Raw genomic sequence first — 17486 nt, 5'->3', positions numbered from 1 at the left:
TCTGCTACCGCACGGAAAGCAGTACTGGAGTGCCAAATCTAGGTCCAAAATGCTTCTTAACAGCTTCTACCCCCAAGCCATAAGACTCTTGAATAGCAAATCAAATGGCTACCCGGACTATTTGCATTGTCCACCTCCCCCCACCCACCCCCTCTTTTACGCTCTCTGTTTATTATCTTATCTATGCATAGTCACTTTAAATCTACCTACATGTACATATTACCTCAATTACCTCGACTAACCTGTGCCCCCCGCACATTGACTCTGTACCAGTACCACCTGTACATAGCCTCGCTACTGTTATTTTACTGCTGCTCTTTAATTATTTGTTATTTAAATGTTTTACTTATCTATTTTTTACTTAACACTTATTTTTCTTAAAACTGCATTGTTGGTTAAGGGCTTGTAAGTAAGTATTTAACTTTAAGGTCTACACCTGTTGTATTTGGCACATGTGACAAATAGAATTTGATTTGATATCTCTTGATCTGTTTGACTCTGTGTTGAAATTGAATACCTCTGTGGTTATTGTGTTGTGTTGTTGTGCTTCCCATTTGAGTTCTGGATTGTGATTCCTATGATTTTTGTGTTGTGTCAAAACCTGACTAATTGTTGTAACTACTTTTTTGGCTAATTTTTTCTATTATTCAAAGGCACTGTCAGGGGAAAAACTTTCACATCCAAGGCTACAGATGGAGAGACAGAGAAGTCCTTCATAAGGTGGATGCAGCTTGCACCAGACAGAGACAGAGGCAGAAAGGAGAGGACCTAACACGGCAAGGAAAGGGCGGATAGACCCAGGGAGACAGAACATTTACATACACACATACATTCATGCAAGGGATAAACACTGACGCTATGTATATTATCTGGAAATAATGGAAGGCATGATACTGCCCAAGTTTATTAGTTCCAGATAATGTACAGAGCGGAGGCGTTTATCCTGCTTATTCCACAGTTGCCAAAGAAAACAAGCACACATTTACTGGTAAAAAATGACGGTTTTCATTGAGATTCAAGTAAATTCATACTATTTCATCCTTCCACTAAACACGGTTGTTAATTCTATTGGTTATGTTTCTAGAGAAGCGGATTGTTGTTCATACTGTTTGTTTGATTGCTATGCAGGCTGGCAATGTTCTTATCCCTTGCTTGCTGGCTAGCCAACTATGGCTAACACAGTCATGTCAAATCAAATCAAATGTTATTGGTCACATACACATATTTAGCAGATGTTATTGCAGRTGTAGCGAAATGCTTGTGTTCTTATCTCCAACAGTGCAGTAGAATGTGTCTGCAGATAGAACAATATCAAAGTAGCTGCATTTGTATTTAATCTGTAATTTAGTGACAATTATTTGGATATAAATGCTACCGTAAAATGAGAAAATGTAAATAATTTTTTAATGTTTATGTTGTTCATAGTTCGGTTGATAGCTACAATATTACTGCCTACATTTAATATAATCTTTTTTTTGTGGTGGTGGGGGAGGAGGGGTAGAATCGAGTGGATTTGGGCCATTGCTGCGCCGATTCTGGCCCTAAAATGGCAGCTTTGGCTCATTTCAGTTTGCCAGATCTGGAACGATTGGCTTGGGCCTAGTCTGTACCGTCATTGATTTCGGACTCTGGCTGCCAGACCCGGGCCAGAAGTTTAAGATCTGGCATGCCAGAATCAGGCCAGATGTGGCTAGACCTTTGTGCTACCTGGGATGGTGCAGTTGGTGAGAAGAAACTGCAGCTACATGAAGGCGACTTCATCAAAAACTGCATGACCTTTGATCAAATGATTTCAGTAAAGTTCAGGTAGTTGACATGTCGGAACATTTTTATAATCATAATGCAACACTCTTTGAAAGGCTGTGAATAATGATGGTCAACAACTTGACAAAAGTGATCCACTCCAATGCGCCCAATGAGAGAAGTTTCCTTAATTGTTAATTTTCTCAAAATCTAAAAACACAACCTAGATTTGAGCCAATGTTTTAAGTAGTTGAACACATTATTACTCCAACCAAGTGAAAGTGGCAAACTGACACGTTTTTATTTTCGTCAAAAAAACTTTCTTTCGAAGGTGTGTCTTTGATTTTGACGGCATGCACATGCGCAGTTCGGCGCGAGAGACCCTTTTTGACGCATGCGCTTAGCTAGACAACGTCGCCATGACATCGCCTACAAGCGTTATCGGGGATTTCTATTGGAGAAGCAGTTTCTGGTCATCTGCTTGATTGTGCTGTCTTTGGCTTTATCGTTGATTGACAGATTTATTTGCATTGCACGCCACCCCTGGCACTATCGTGACTGCTAAGTTGTTTTGTGTGTAGCCCCTCTACCCCGGCGTTGCTGGTTCGCAGACGGAAGAGGACACATGAGGTTGTTGTAGGAGCGGGAGAAAATGGCGACGAACATCGACTACAGAGCTAACACATTGAGGAATCGAAAAATTGTCTGAGTCTCACCGATTCTCTGTGGAAACGTGTGAGTAKGCTATTCAATCTATTCCATTAACGTCTTGGTAAATGTTCATTGCGGGCCACGTTTTGTAGGTGTTTGCTTCGTAACATGTTTCATGTTTCTGAACTGGATCAATAGAAAGGCAAAGGGGGTTCCGATTCCACTCGCCTTGCAATTTTAGTTCCTGTTCGACAAGTGACAGAGCTGGGACCGAAATGGTGTAAACTTGATTGTTCACAAGTTTGATTCTAATAACAAATGCAGCAATTGTTATTTTGTAAATCTGTGCAGTTTGCAATATGTTATCAGAGGTTGCATTTAAGAGACAATCTAGATATATTATGTCAATGCAGCCAGAGAGCTCAGCTCAAGCTTTGGCTACCTAACTAATACTGTTGTGTTAAAGCAAATTACCCATTCTAGTATAAGGCTGCAAATGTCCAAATATTCTAGTTCACAATTTCACAGTGGTGTTGTCTCGCATGTATGGATTGTGTGCTGAAGTGCCCTAATCCTTTGATCTATTGCTGGGTTGAGGATTTCAAAGGAAAGATCAACTGACATTTTGTGGTTAATCATTTTTGTGGTCCTCTTCGATCTGAGGACTAGGCTTATAAACATGCAATGTCTGAAGACACACAGTGTGGCCACTTAGGTGTGATTGCAAAGCAATACACAACTCTAGATTTCTTACATACTCATATTATTATTTGATTTATTCTGGTCGCTCTAGCCCTTAAACGACTTTAGCTAATAACGCGAAACCAACTTCCAAATGTGCAGACTGCCCAAAATACTTGAACTGTTCAAGCTAAAGATACCAAACCAACTTTCAAACGTGCAAGACAGCCCCAACTTAAATTGTTTAAGAATTWTTTTTTGATAGCATCCATACTTTTTGTACTAGAACAATATTTAAATGCGCTCCCAATGCATTTCAATGGCAATAAAAGGGCCATAGACTTACATGGGGAACATTTTGGCACGCATCTCCACTTACAAGTTTAAGCTATCAACACCAAACCAACATTGAGATGTTCAGACTGACCCAAATTAGATTGCTTGCATTCAGATTATTTATACTTTAACTATAACCGTTTTAAATTTGCTAAAATTAACATTGGTTTGATTTATACCCTGACTACACGACTCGAGCGCTGCAAAAATAAATGTAGAAATCTATGTTATTCAATTATTGCGCGCGTCAACGAGCGTCTGCGTTGCCAGGGGCTAAAATAGAAGTCCTCTCTATTTCTGATGCAGATTGCGCTGCTAGTCCTGCCTCTCCCATCTCCTCATTGGTTTATAGAAGCAGGTACCCATGTGCCATCTCCTCATTGGTTATATCCACGTGGGTGATTGAAAGACGAACTGTGTTGCCGGTCGTCGTGGTAATACTATGAAAGTTTAGATGCCAATCACCATATAAGTTCAAAGATGAAATATGCCTGGAAGGAGGAGAGATGACTTGAAACGATTCGGTTGACCGTTTTATGTGTGGATTAATTGTCGGAGTAGAGGACCTTGTGCATTTCAGATAAAATAATAACTCAATGTTTATATCCCAGGACAAATTAGCTAGCAACAGCAAGCTAGCTAAATAGGACAAATTAGCTAGCAAGTGCAAGCTAACTAGGTAAATTGCCATAAATGTTTATTGCTTCTCGACCTGTCCCCAAATTAATGTTGATATTTTGACCTGCGTTTCCTGATCACGTTTGGTGTAGGGAGACAAAATAAATGTATGCACGATGGCCCATGCGCGCAGCCGGTTTGGGTTCCGTGTTAGAATCACAGTAATACATTCAGGCTATCCTAACTTCAAATTCTTTAAAGTTTTTATTAACTATATACATTTTGCATAAATTAGCATAAAATTACTCACCAACAGGAACCCTTGCTAAGTCAGTTAAGAACACATTCTTATTTTCAATGACGGCCTAGGAACGGTGGGTTAACTGCCTCGTTCAGGGGCAGAATGACAGATTTTTACCTTGTCAGCTCGGGGGATTCAATCTTGCAACCTTACAGTTAACTAGTCCAACGCACTAACCACCTGATTACATTGCACTCCACGAGGAGCCTGCCTGTTACGCGAATGCAGTAGAAGCTAAGGTAAGTTGCTAGCTAGCATTAAACTTATATTATAAAAATCAATCAATCATAATCACTAGTTAACTACACATGGTTGATGATATTACTAGTTTATCTAGCGTGTCCTGTGTTGCATATAATCGATGCAGTGCGTATTGTTGCTCCAATGTGTACCTAACCATAAACATCAATGCCTTTCTTAAAATCAATACACAGAAGTATATATTTTTAAACCTGCATATTTAGCTAAAAGAAATCCAGGTTAGCAGGCAATATTAACCAGGTGAAATTGTGTCACTTCTCTTGCGTTCATTGCACGCAGAGTCAGGGTATATGCAACAGTTTGGGCCGCCTAATTTGCCAGAATTTTACGTAATTATGACATAACATTGAAGGTTGTGCAATGTAACAGGAATATTTAGACTTATGGATGCCACCCGTTAGATAAAATACGGAACGGTTCCGTATTTCACTGAAAGAGATGATAGTTTCCGGATTCGACCATATTAATGACTTAAGGCTCGTATTTCTGTGTGTTATTATGTTATAACTAAGTCTATGATTTGATAAAGCAGTCTGACTGAGCGGTGGTAGGCAACAGCAGGCTCGTAAGCATTCATTCAAACAGCACTTTCCTGCTTTTTGCCAGAAGCTCTTCGCTGTGCTTCAAGCCTGTCAACTCCCGAGATTAGGCTGGTGTAACCGATGTGAAATGGCTAGCTAGTTAGCGGGGTGCGCGCTAATAGCGTTTCAAACGTCACTCGCTCTGAGACTTGGAGTAGTTGTTCCCCTTGCTCTGCATGGGTAACGCTGCTTCGAGGGTGGCTGTTGTCGTTGTGTTCCTGGTTCGAGCCCAGGTAGGAGCGAGGAGAGGGATGGAAGCTATACTGTTACACTGGCAATACTAAAGTGCCTATAAGAACATCCAATAGTCAAAGGTTAATGAAATACAAATGTTATAGARAGAAATAGTCCTATAATTCCTATAATAACTACAACCTAAAACTTCTTACCTGGGAATATTGAAGACTCATGTTAAAAGGAACCACCAGCTTTCATATGTTCTCATGTTCTGAGCAAGGAACTTAAACGTTAGCTTTCTTACATGGCACATATTGCACTTTTACTTTCTTCTCCAACACTTTGTTTTTGCATTATTTAAACCAAATTGAACATGTTTCATTATTTATTTGAGGCTAAATTGATTTTATTGATGTATTATATTAAGTTAAAATAAGTGTTCATTCAGTATAGTTGTAATTGTCATTATTACAAATAAATAAATATAAATCGGCTGATTAATCGGTATCGGCTTTTTTGGTCCTCCAATAATCTCGGTATCGGCGTTGAAAAATCATAATCGGTCGACCTCTAATAATGACACCATTCTTGTGTGTTGATAAGCTAAAAGTCACTACTTTTTCAGTAATGAGAATGTGATATTGTGCACAGAGACAGAACTATAAGAATATCACTAGCAAACCATAAGTTTTAAGTCTCGACCTATGACTGTACTTGTTTAGCAACACTTTTCAGTGTGACTAACTGTACTTACAATTTATTAAATGTATACATGACAGTGAACTTATGGGACTTCCTGCAAAAATGTTATCTTCAGATCAGCTATAGGCCTAAATCCTATTCAGATAAATCACACCTATTGTCTTATTAAGTCATTTGGATCGGTTGTAGAGTCGCTCAGTTGTGGAGAAGTTGGTAAATGTCTCTCCTTTTATCAGTATGTTTGCATTTTGCATGTTTAGTCTGGTTTTGCTAGTGTGTTATGTGTGACAATATCATCAAATTTTTATGCTCCCCCGTATGTTTCTCTCCCATTTGTCAGTAAAGTTCTGGGATCAAGAAACTCGCAGAGCCAGGGGAGATGGAGGAAGGTATGACTTGTTGTTCTTCTAATTTTTGACTTGTATACTCGATAAAAGAATTCTGCCAACAGCCTACCCCATAATACAAGTTGTTAACTGGAGAATGGTGAACTCTATCACCTGCCTTTTTAGGTGCTTGGTTGGTCTGATAATAGTTAGATACATAGCACATGTAATAATTCATATCTGATACACGTATTATTCTGCAGTTGTATAGATTAAGCTCTTTTATACACCCACAGATTCCGGGCGCCTCGACAAGTCTGATCAAATGACCCACGGTCAACCAGCCTCTCAACAATCCATGTCTCCAAGTCAGTCATTCCAGTGTAACCATTGTGTCCTCCTTTTCAAGTCAAAATATTTCCTCCTTGAACACATGAAGAAGGTGCATGGCGTTGATGTGGATCCTTCACAAATTTATGGGAGTTCTAATCCCTCAGAGAGTTCCACACAACCTCACAGTAGCACTCTCTACAACAATTCAGAGGAGAGTTTCTCTTGCCGGCATTGTATGTTTACATCTTCCAGTTGGTCTGTTCTTATCAAACATGAAAGAACAAATCACAAGGTTTCGGTAAACAGGACCCTGAAAACACAGAAACGGTATTTAAGGGGCAAGCTGCTTAATGCCAAAGTGCCACTGCCAGGGAAGAAGAACCAACACAATGTGTCAAGACTCCAACGCAAACAAGGGGAAGTGGGGAGATTGAATTTCCCGATATCCAAGTCTACCTCAAAAACCATAAACATTCCTAGCTCTAGTCTATTGTTGGAGAACCTGCAAACTCAAGTGGGATCCTCAGAAAATATTTCCAAATTCAAAATTGCGCATGGGTCATCTTTAAATTCCTCACAACTGAAGTTGCCCAACCTCTCAAGGCCATCACGTGCGCATGATGTGACCCTCATGTCACATGCGCCTTTCCTTAGCTATGACCAAGACGGTGGTAAAGGTGTCTCTAAAGTAACTGAAGAGAGATCTCATACAGAAAGTGAACAGAAGGGCTCTCACTGCTGCTCACTCTGCAACTTTTCTGCAACTTGGCTAGAAGATCTTCACACTCACCAGCGAAGTGAGCACAGTTACCTTTTTTACAGCATGGGGCTAAGTCTGCTGGACGGAACAGCGACAGAACAGCGGGATCCCAAACCTGAAACGTATAATGAAATGTCACTAACAGAGCCATTGGCTAATGCCACCAAGAAGAGGATGCATGATGACACCGCTTTGAGTCCTGCTAAGAAAAAGATCAAAACAAGCCCTGAAAGTACAGTCATCCAAAGCAAGCTGTCAGGGGGCACTGCTTTCACCTTTGAGGTTAGCGAGGATGAAGAGGGGGATGCCTGGAGAACTGAACTAGATGCCTCAGGAACTGAAAAAGACGAGCATGATCAATTGGAAAATAGAGAAAGCAGGGACAAACAAAAAATACTTTATCGTTGCAAACATTGTGACTACAGTCACAAGTCATCTCGCAGTGTGAGCACCCATTACCAGAGAATGCACCCTTACATCAGGAATGACTTTCAGTACATCATTAATCCAGATGATTGGACTGCCACCTTCCGTTGCTTGGAGTGTCCTGTTGAGTTTGCCACCCCTGATGACCTCAAGAAGCACTATAGGGATCATCACCCAGAAGCACCAGATGTGTTCATGATGCGATCAGATCAGCTTGATTTGGTGTACAAGTGCTTTGCCTGCCCATTCACCATTTCTAATGGCAAATACTTGAAACCCCATTACAAAAACAAACATCCAAAACTGAAAATGAGCAGTCCTTTAATGTACTGCAGTTTTACTGCCAAGCCTTCTAAAGACGAACCCTCTAAATCACATTTAGGGCAAACCTCCAGCCTAAAGAATGCAGAGGTTGTCTCTCCTGAGAGGTCTCTGACCCCATGTAAAGAAACTGTTAATATCAACTCTACACCCCCAAAAGAATGTTCTGCTTCCATGGGAGTGGATGAGGAACTGTACCACTGCAAACATTGTGCCTTCAGCAATAAGTCAGTGGTTGTTGTGCTTGTCCACTACCAAAAAAGCCATCCGAAGTCAGGATTGACAATTGATGACATAAAACAAGAATCTCTTGCCACTTCCAGGGAAGCTAAGGACGAAACACAGGCGTTTCCTCAAAATATGGTTTTGGAACCATTAAAACTCCCAGAAGTAAAGTCCCCCAACATGTCCCTCTTTAAACCCGATGTTGCACAGGACGATGTAGAGAACATGTTTTTCTGCCAGCATTGCAACTATGGAAACCTCACAGTGAGGGGGGTGTTGAATCACCAAAGGTCAAGACACAGTGATCTCAATGCTACTGTTGAACAGATCCATTTCCATACTGCGGAGGTTCATAGTCAAAGCAAAGTGTCACAGGGCATAGGAATAGTCTCACATAGCACTCCCCTCCAAAAAGATCTAGCACAGGAACATGTTTTAAAGCCATTCAAACTCCCAGAAGTTAAGTCTAACACATCCCCTCCCATATCCAATGCTTCGCAGGCAGATGATGAGAGTTTGTATTTCTGCCAGTTTTGTGGCTATTGCAACTCCACAGTGAGAGGCGTTATGAATCATCAGAAGTTGAGACACAGTACTCGTAAGTCAACTGCTGAACGGATCATGAAACATACTGCTGTGATTCGTAGCAACCCCAAATTGAGAGGGGGTTTGAATCATCAGACGTTAAGACACAGTACTCGTAAGTCAACTGCTAAACGGATCATGAAACATACTGCTGTGATTCGTAGCAACCCCAAATTGAGAGGGGGTTTGAATCATCAGAAGTTAAGACACAGTCATCTCAAGGTGACTGCCGATAAGGTCATCAAGCACACTGCTGAGGCTCATGGTCAAAGTGAAAAGCTTCAGTCTACTGGATTTGACTCATCAAACTCCTCTCTCAAATCCACTGTTGAGAACGAGATAGCTGACTTGTTTTTTTGCCAATACTGCAACTATGGCAACCCCAGAGTTATAGGGGTTTTGAATCATCAGAAATTAAGACATCGTTGTCTTCAGACATCAACTAGTCAGATCCTTCAATATACATCTGAGCTTCGTAGTCAGAAAGATACATCTCAGTCTGCTGGATTTGACTCCTCTCTCCTCACATCTGATATTGGAAATGAGGCAGGCAACTTGTTTTTCTGCCAGTTTTGCAACTATGGGCATCCCTCAATAAGAGGAATTTTAAATCATCAAAAGAGAAGACACAGTGAACTCCAAACAACACCTGGCGACATCTTCAGGCATACTGCTGAGGTTGGAGGGCAAACCGAAAAATCCAAAAAGTCTAAGAGAGTCAACTTGACAAAGTCTTCTCACATCTTACCTCTTCCTCTTGTGACAGAAGAGGCTGTGTTATTCTGTCAGCTTTGCAACTATAGCAATCGAACCATGAGGGTGGTTGTGGAACATCAAAGGAAAAGACACCCAGATCTTAAAGCAACTGCTAAACAAATCCTTGAATATACTGCTATGATTTTGTCCCAAACTAGCAAATCGCCTAACTCATCTTTCTTAACATCTGATGTTGTCCAAGAAGTGTTAGATAAGTTCTTCTGCCAATATTGTGACTATAACAATCCCACAGTGAGGGGGATTTTTAATCATCAAAGTAAAATGCATTGTGATCTTGAAACAAACGCTGCGCAGATCTTAAGGCATACTGTTGTCGTCCGAGAGCAAACCGAAAAATCTCAGCCAAAAGCAGTGAACTCACCTAACTCTCCTCACCTCTTGTCTCATCCTCTTTTGAAGGACGAGGTTGAACACATGTTTTTCTGTCAGCTTTGCAACTATAGCAATCCAACGGTGATAGGGGTTTTGAATCATAAAAGGAAAAGACACCTTGATATGAAGCCAACTGCTAAGCAAATCCTTGAATATACTGCTACTGTTTTGGGCCAAATGAGCAAATCCCACCCAGTACGAAGAAACTCGCTTAACTCATCCCAAGAAGAAGAGAGAAAGTTGTTTTACTGCCAGCATTGTGACTATGACAGTCCGACAGTTAGGGGGGTTTTGAATCATCAGAAATTAAGACATAGTGATCTGAAGGCAACTGCGGATCAGGTTGTCAGGTATACTGCAATTGTTCCCGGCCCAAATAAAAAATCAACAATGCAACAGCCTAACATGTCCTCCATGAAAGTCTCACAATCTTGCAAGCAGAAAGCTGCACTGCTCAGGTCCTTGAAGTGCCGCAAATGCTCTTATACAACTCCCCATATATATCTTTTAAAAAGACATCTGAGGAATAACCACCAAGAGAAAGCCCCGATCACTACGATTATACATTGGGCTTACCAAGATGGCCATTTACAGGAAGGTTATCACTGTGAGTGGTGTGCTTGTTCACATACTGAAGCGAAGGGACTCCTCCGGCACTACCGGCAACGTCATCCAGATAAAAAAACTGGACTTGAATCCATCATCCTGAGGTTACATGCCGGCCCTAAGACCTCTCGATCTAAAAAAACGAAGCCTAACCCAGAACACAATGAAAAACATGATCCGATTATCCTCAGGTTTGGGGATGTTCCAAAGACCACTCCATCTTTTCAGACCGGAGGAGGTGACAMAAAAGTCTATCCATGCCGAGCGTGCCCCTTTAAGGCTACTTCCATGGGGGGTATAAGCAGCCACTACCGTGCAGTTCATCCATGGTCTGTCAAGGAAGATGGGTCTGTGTTAGATGTCATTAGTAGTAGGCAGACCCAAGAACCGGAGGTCCATGAACAGCTTGATGTTCATGAAACCTTGAGTTCAAGCGAGACATATCGGTGCCCTGTCTGTTCCGGAGAGTTCAACACCCTCCATGGTATGTCTACTCATTGTGGAAAGAAACATCCTGAATATGATATGAAAGTCCATGAACAGCTTCATGTTCATGAAACTTCAAAGCCAAACCAGCGATATAGGTGCCCTGTCTGTTCCGGAGAGTTCAACAACCTCCATGGTATGTTAACTCATTGTGGTAAGAAACATCCGGAATATGATACATCAAGTTATGAAAGGGAACCTGAAGCGGAACCTAGTACAAGTGAGGGGACTCTGGTATTCAAGTGTTCAATCTGTCCGTATGTGAACTCTCACGCTCATGGTGTTCTAACTCACTGCCAGATGAGGCATCCAGCCGTCAAAGCCAGAACTGAGAGACTTGAACAAGAAATTGTACACTTCACTGACCCAAATGAATGCCTGAAAGTCCGATCAGGTAAGCGGATGGGATTGGCAGGCTTCAGGTGCAATATGTGTCCAGTCATCCATGCAAAATTCAAGAAGTTGAAGGCTCACTATGAGATGGATCACAAACGATCTGCCGCAAATATATTCAAACCGGCTTTGAAACAATCCGCTGCCATTAAAAAACAATTGCTCTCCAAATACAGAGGCTCCCAGACCTCAATTGCCCAGGCTGCCATTTTAAAAAATGGAAAATCCATCATAGTCAAGTGCCACCTTTGCAAGTACCTTTGCACCACTAAAAAGGGCCTTGCCTGTCATCTTCGCATTAACCACAGTACAGTGGCTCCAATTGAGGACAAAGAGTTTTCCTACAAGTGTGCACTGTGCTCGTATACAACTTCGATTTGTAAATACCTTGCAGCCCACTATAGGAGGCAACATGGCAATGCTGCTTTCACCAACCACTTTGTTCCAGCATTCAGACCTCACCGCATTCTTCCAAACTCACCGGACCATAAGGCTTCTTTAAGTCCGGAAACCAAATCACCTGGTGAGAAGATAAGCTGTTCTCGCTGTTTTTTCCAATGTCTTAGTGAAAAGGGCCTGGTCTCCCATTATGTGATTTGCCACCCAGGAGTCTCTCCCAGCAAGCACAAATCTAGCAAACTTAGCCCGAATAACACACTGCACTCTCCCCCCAAGCCTAGAAATCATCCCCAGCAACAGAAACCTGTATGCAAATTATTTGATCCACAATGTGAGAAAGGCAAAACATTGCGTCCAGTTAAATGCAAGAAATGCGTGAAGTTATCTTTCAACTCAAATCTGCTGCTAAGTATCCACTACACCAATTTCCACAACGAAGATTTCACACAAGACTTCACTATACTTTCAAAGACTTCAGAGGATGGCACAGAATTMTACAGATGTGGATACTGTAACCTCCAAATCCAGGGCAGTGCGGACCTCTGCTCCCATCTCGACCATCATACTGAGGAGTTTCAGAAGCTGGCAAATGGACAGAAGAGGAAACAACGCCTCAGTGCCCCACCGCCAAAGACCAAGCCTGTTAAGGTAAGTGGCACATAATGCAATAAAGTGCAACCCTATGCATTTGTGATTGTTTGACAGATGGTAGGACTGTGCAACATTGGAAAAATACATCTGTTTTTGCCCTTTATGTAGCCTACGTGCTCCTCAATCTTAATCATTTCTTTCTGTATTTCAGCAGGAAAGACAAGAACTGCCCGAGGTTCTGACAGCAGAGGAATCGGACAGTCATTGGATTGTGACACAGGTGGAATCTGTTACAACAGGGAAGGGTCCACTGGTGTCCCCTTCCCCTGTCCCATCGACAACAAAACCAGAGGGGGGGTCAGTAGGAGAGGAGTGCAACCACTGCGGGCGAACTTTCATGTCTTTGAAAGGTTTACGCTCACATGAGCGGAGCCATGCAGCTACAGCAGCGCTCAAACGGCTGGACAATGTACCTCATCAACAGAAGCAGATGTGAGAGGAAGAGATTTCTATTGTATATTTAAGCAATAAGGTCCAAGGGGGTGTGATTTGATTTGATATATGGCCAATATACCACAGCTAAGGGCTGTTCTTAAGCACGACCCAACGCGGAGTGCATGGATACGGCCCTTAGCTGTGGTATATTGGCCATATACCACAAACCCCTGAGGTGCCTTATTGCTATTATAAACTGGTTACCAATGTAATTAGAGCAGTAAATATGTTTTGTTATTCTCGTGGTATACGGTCTGATATATCAGCATTCAGAGCTTGAACCACTCAGAGGGGAGTATTTATAGTATGTGATTGATTCTATCTTGTAATGTTACCTTAGGTACCACCATACAACATTCTTTCTTGTTTGTATATAAACCATGAAGATTTGCTTAACCATCTGGATAAATCAATTTGTGAAATGTTTGCTAATGTCTCTTCAGGTTTGACCGCCATATTAGACATCGACCCGGGACCATCAAACCCTTCCACTGTGGGCTCTGTCGTTACAGAACTAACATCTTGAGCCTCTTGAAGAATCATCTGCTCAAAGTACATGGCGGTGAGACAACCTTACTGCTACAGCACAGAGACAACCTTACTGCTACAGCACAGAGACAACCTTACTGCTACAGCACACTGTCATTGTCACAACTTTTCAAAGGCTTACGAAAAAATGTATCTGTCAATTTTACAGAATCTGATACTATATGAAATGTTAATCGAAATGACAAGAGCTGTGGAAAACATCTTAAACCTGTTTGCTTTTTTAATCTGTCTTGCTGGAGTAGCTCAGGACCCATCCAAGAACCTCCCTTCCTCCGTGACCTGTAGCGAGAACAAGGAGCACACCCTGAGGGCTGCTGAAGAGACCCAGAACCTGCCAGAACCTCAAGAAGGCAACCAAATGTCTGATGATTCTGAGGAATCAGACCCCACTGAAAGCAAGTGCTCCCATTTACGTTCATTGTTTAGGATTTGAATTATTAAACTTCATGATTAGATTAGAATACTTCCTCTAAAATAAGCAAATTTGTTATGCAGCATACAGACAAGACAATCAGTATAGCTATACAAAACCTGATTTTTGAAAGATGCATAATGTCTTGTATATATACTCCTCAAGAGTATTTTGCCATTAGCACCTCCCCTACCTTTCTGTAAATCAGAGAAGTCATCTGCTGAGTGTCTGAATGTAATGTGGTACTAATATCCAGTGTATTTTCCGTTACAGAACCAGTATACTCGGAGCCCCCAGATGTTCAGAGGCAGCTCAACCACTACAGGCAGGTGGCTCAGGCCAAGGCCTCCAGCAGCGCTCCAAGCCCACAGACCACCAGGACCACTCAAGATGGCTTATTCGTCTGTGAGTTTTGTATCTACACCTCAACACACATCAAGAGTATGCGTCGACACTACATAAATCGCCACAATGGGAAAAGGCTCGTGAGGTGCAAGGACTGCTCATTTTTCACAGGCTTCAGGTAATATATTATTTTCAGAAGAATCTGCTCAATTGCCAATGCTTGCCTTTGCTGTGTCATATTTGTTGCTTAGTATACATATTATTGCTATGTCTAAAGAATAGTGATTGAACAAGAAGCACCTGTGACACCTAGTATTGCTACATTAACTGACTCTTTAAATGATGTACAAATGCTTCTTGGTCTCAATTGTTGCCATCTATTCAAATCAAATCAAGTTTATTTTATATAGCCCTTCGTACATCAGCTAATATCTCGAAGTGCTGTACAGAAACCCAGCCTAAAACCCCAAACAGCAAGCAATGCAGGTGTAGAAGCACGGTGGCTAGGAAAAACTCCCTAGAAAGGCCAAAACCTAGGAAGAAACCTAGAGAGGAACCAGGCTATGAGGGGTGGCCAGTCCTCTTCTGGCTGTGCAGGTGGAATTATAAACAGAACTTATGCCAAGATGTTCAAACCATGTTCCATAAAGTGACAAGCATGGTCAAATAATAATCATGAATAATTTTCAGTTGGCTTTTCATAGCCGATCATTAAGAGTTGAAAACAGCAGGTCTGGGACAGGTGGCGGTTCCATAACCGCAGGCAGAACAGTTGAAACTGGAATAGCAGCAAGGCCAGGTGGACTGGGGACAGCAAGGAGTCATCATGCCCGGTAGTCCTGACGTATGGTCCTTAAGCCTCAGTATGCTATATTGCCAAATTTGTGATACCATTCTTTTCTCTGAATGCTTACATTAGGAAGAAGTTGGATATGCACATAGAGACGGCACATGCCAGTAGCCCAACAGAAGCTCCGAAGGAGCTACACTGCCCTCTCTGTCTTTACCACACCAAAAACAAAAACCGCATGATCGACCACATCGTCCTCCATCGTGGTAGGTGTTCTTGTGGTATTGTTCAAATAAATCCATGCTTTATACATCATGACACTCATTAGACACCTTTTGTGGCTGTCTACCATTTATTCTGTCTTATACTTGTCAGTATCATACCCAGACTTTACACTGCTGCTCCTGGTTTGTTTATTTTTTTAAACAGAGCAGCCAGTGGCCCCTATAGAGGTGCGTCGTCCGAAGCTGTCGCGATATCTCGAGGGCATCGTGTTCCGCTGCCACAAGTGCACCTTCACCAGTTCCAGTGACAAGAAACTGCTACTGCACATGCTCAAGCACGACGATATCAAGCCCTACAAATGCAGACTGTGCTACTTCGACTGCACACAGCTGAGCGAGTTGGAGGCACACCTGTGCGATAAACACCAGGTTAGTGTTCTAGCTACACTCTCCTTATACCCCCTCAATCAGAAACAGCTGTATCAAGTCTTCTCTGTAAGACTTGATATATTGTATCAAGTCTTCTCTGTTGAGTCATTTGTCCTTCTGTATCTGATGTAAATATGTAATCTTCCTTGTGGTGTTCTCTCCGGGAGGTTGTGAGGAACCATGAGCTGGTGGGACAGGTCGATCTGGAGGAACTGGAAACAAGACTGAGCAGAGTCAACGAGGAGGGAGAACAATTCATGGACTGTGAGGAGACCCAAGGGCAACAAGATGAGGTGAACAAAGATGCCGATAATGAGGTGGCAGAGAACACAGCCCAAAACAGTGAATTCCAGGATTTTAGTAATGACGAGAACCAAGAGGGACAATATAAGCAATCCCATGAGAAGCTAGAGAATGAGGACAAGGAGAAGGTCGAGGAACATTTAATGGACTGTGAGGAGGAGAACCAAGAACCTGGAGAGATGGACATAGAAGAACAAAACAACCAATATCATGAGATGCCAGTGCTTAAAGATGAAGCCTGCAACTATCACGAGATGCCAGTGCTTGAAAATGAAGAGGGCAAAGAGGAAACGCACAGTAATCATGGTGAGACACAGGAAAATGAGGAGGCAGTGAAGACTGACCGTCTAAAACCTGAGTGCGATAATAAACCGGAGCAAGGGTCTGAACAGGATGAAAAATATGAAGAAAACCCCAAGAGTGGCGAGAAGCAAGATCACGAGGTGGAGGAAAACAACAAGGAAAATGGCAACATATCTTCACCAAAAGGTAAGTCAATTTTGACATGAAACTATTGACATCCAATTAATCAAACTGTTTCTAGTACCCTGTCAGGTTTTTAACTCTGCTTCTTATTCTGTTATCATTCCTGTAGATGCCTCCACTACCTTGAAGATAATTCCAGTGACCAGAAATGAGAAAACACTTTCCTGCGAGCTCTGTGGCCGAACTCTCATGAACAGCACTGATCTGGAACGGCATGTGATGCGCCATGGCTTGTAACTCTGTGTCGGTGCAACTGATGAGGATGTATTGACACTGAGGGTGTTGCTGCTTAGAAATGGGAGACATGTCATAACAGGGCTGCTTTTAACAGCAAGCTGATTATGTGAAGTTCAATTGAATGTAATGTTTTATTGTCACTTGTTGCATACTGTTTCCACCTGTAACTAACTTTTCTTGACTGGAGACACTGCAGCTATTGTTGTAAAGGACAGTCTTTCATTATTGTATATTATGTCATGCCAGAATGACCGTTCACATTTCCAACATATTGGCTGTTTTGATGCTTTGTAAATATGTTGATCTTGTTGTCTTTTAACATTTCTGTAATAAATGACTTTATCCTAAAGCTATTCTATTTCATAGATATTTCATTTGTGAAAACGCTTTTCCTCGTTTTAAGGATATGAAGTGTTCCTTAACCAATCAAGACAAAATATTTTTAAAGGAGGACAAAGCAATGATAAAATCATTGACTAGGGAAAGAAGTGCAATAGTTTTTGTAAATATGTGCAATGAATGGTGGATAGTGGCAACAGCTCCTGTGATTCTGCATTGACTAAAC

At 41.8% G+C, this 17486-nt stretch overlaps 1 protein-coding gene across 3 annotated transcripts; it reads left to right on the top strand.

The window, feature by feature from the left end:
* The first annotated feature begins 2339 nt into the window (after nucleotides 1-2339).
* LOC111974980 (zinc finger protein 462) lies at nucleotides 2340-17274 on the top strand. Of its 3 annotated transcripts, none has more exons than XM_024003102.2 (11): nucleotides 2340-2478; nucleotides 6392-6440; nucleotides 6674-12708; nucleotides 12866-13143; nucleotides 13590-13708; nucleotides 13938-14090; nucleotides 14381-14630; nucleotides 15372-15508; nucleotides 15672-15895; nucleotides 16063-16687; nucleotides 16794-17274. In XM_024003102.2, exons 2-11 carry the CDS (start codon nucleotides 6431-6433, stop codon nucleotides 16919-16921), a joined length of 7959 nt encoding a protein of 2652 aa, XP_023858870.1. In that variant the 5' UTR covers nucleotides 2340-2478; nucleotides 6392-6430; the 3' UTR covers nucleotides 16922-17274. The 3 variants fall into 3 exon arrangements, 2 of the variants coding, with proteins under 2 accessions (XP_023858870.1, XP_023858869.1); XM_024003101.2 differs by having other exon boundaries at nucleotides 12863-13143; XR_011481002.1 differs by lacking the exons at nucleotides 16063-16687; nucleotides 16794-17274 and having other exon boundaries at nucleotides 12863-13143; nucleotides 14381-14512; nucleotides 15672-15801.
* Nucleotides 17275-17486: the final 212 nt, after the last annotated feature.

The sequence above is a fragment of the Salvelinus sp. IW2-2015 genome, linkage group LG15 (genome assembly GCF_002910315.2).
Source record: "Salvelinus sp. IW2-2015 linkage group LG15, ASM291031v2, whole genome shotgun sequence".
In the NCBI taxonomy this organism is placed as follows: Eukaryota; Metazoa; Chordata; class Actinopteri; order Salmoniformes; family Salmonidae; genus Salvelinus; species Salvelinus sp. IW2-2015.
This window is presented reverse-complemented; position numbering and strand designations above follow the sequence as displayed.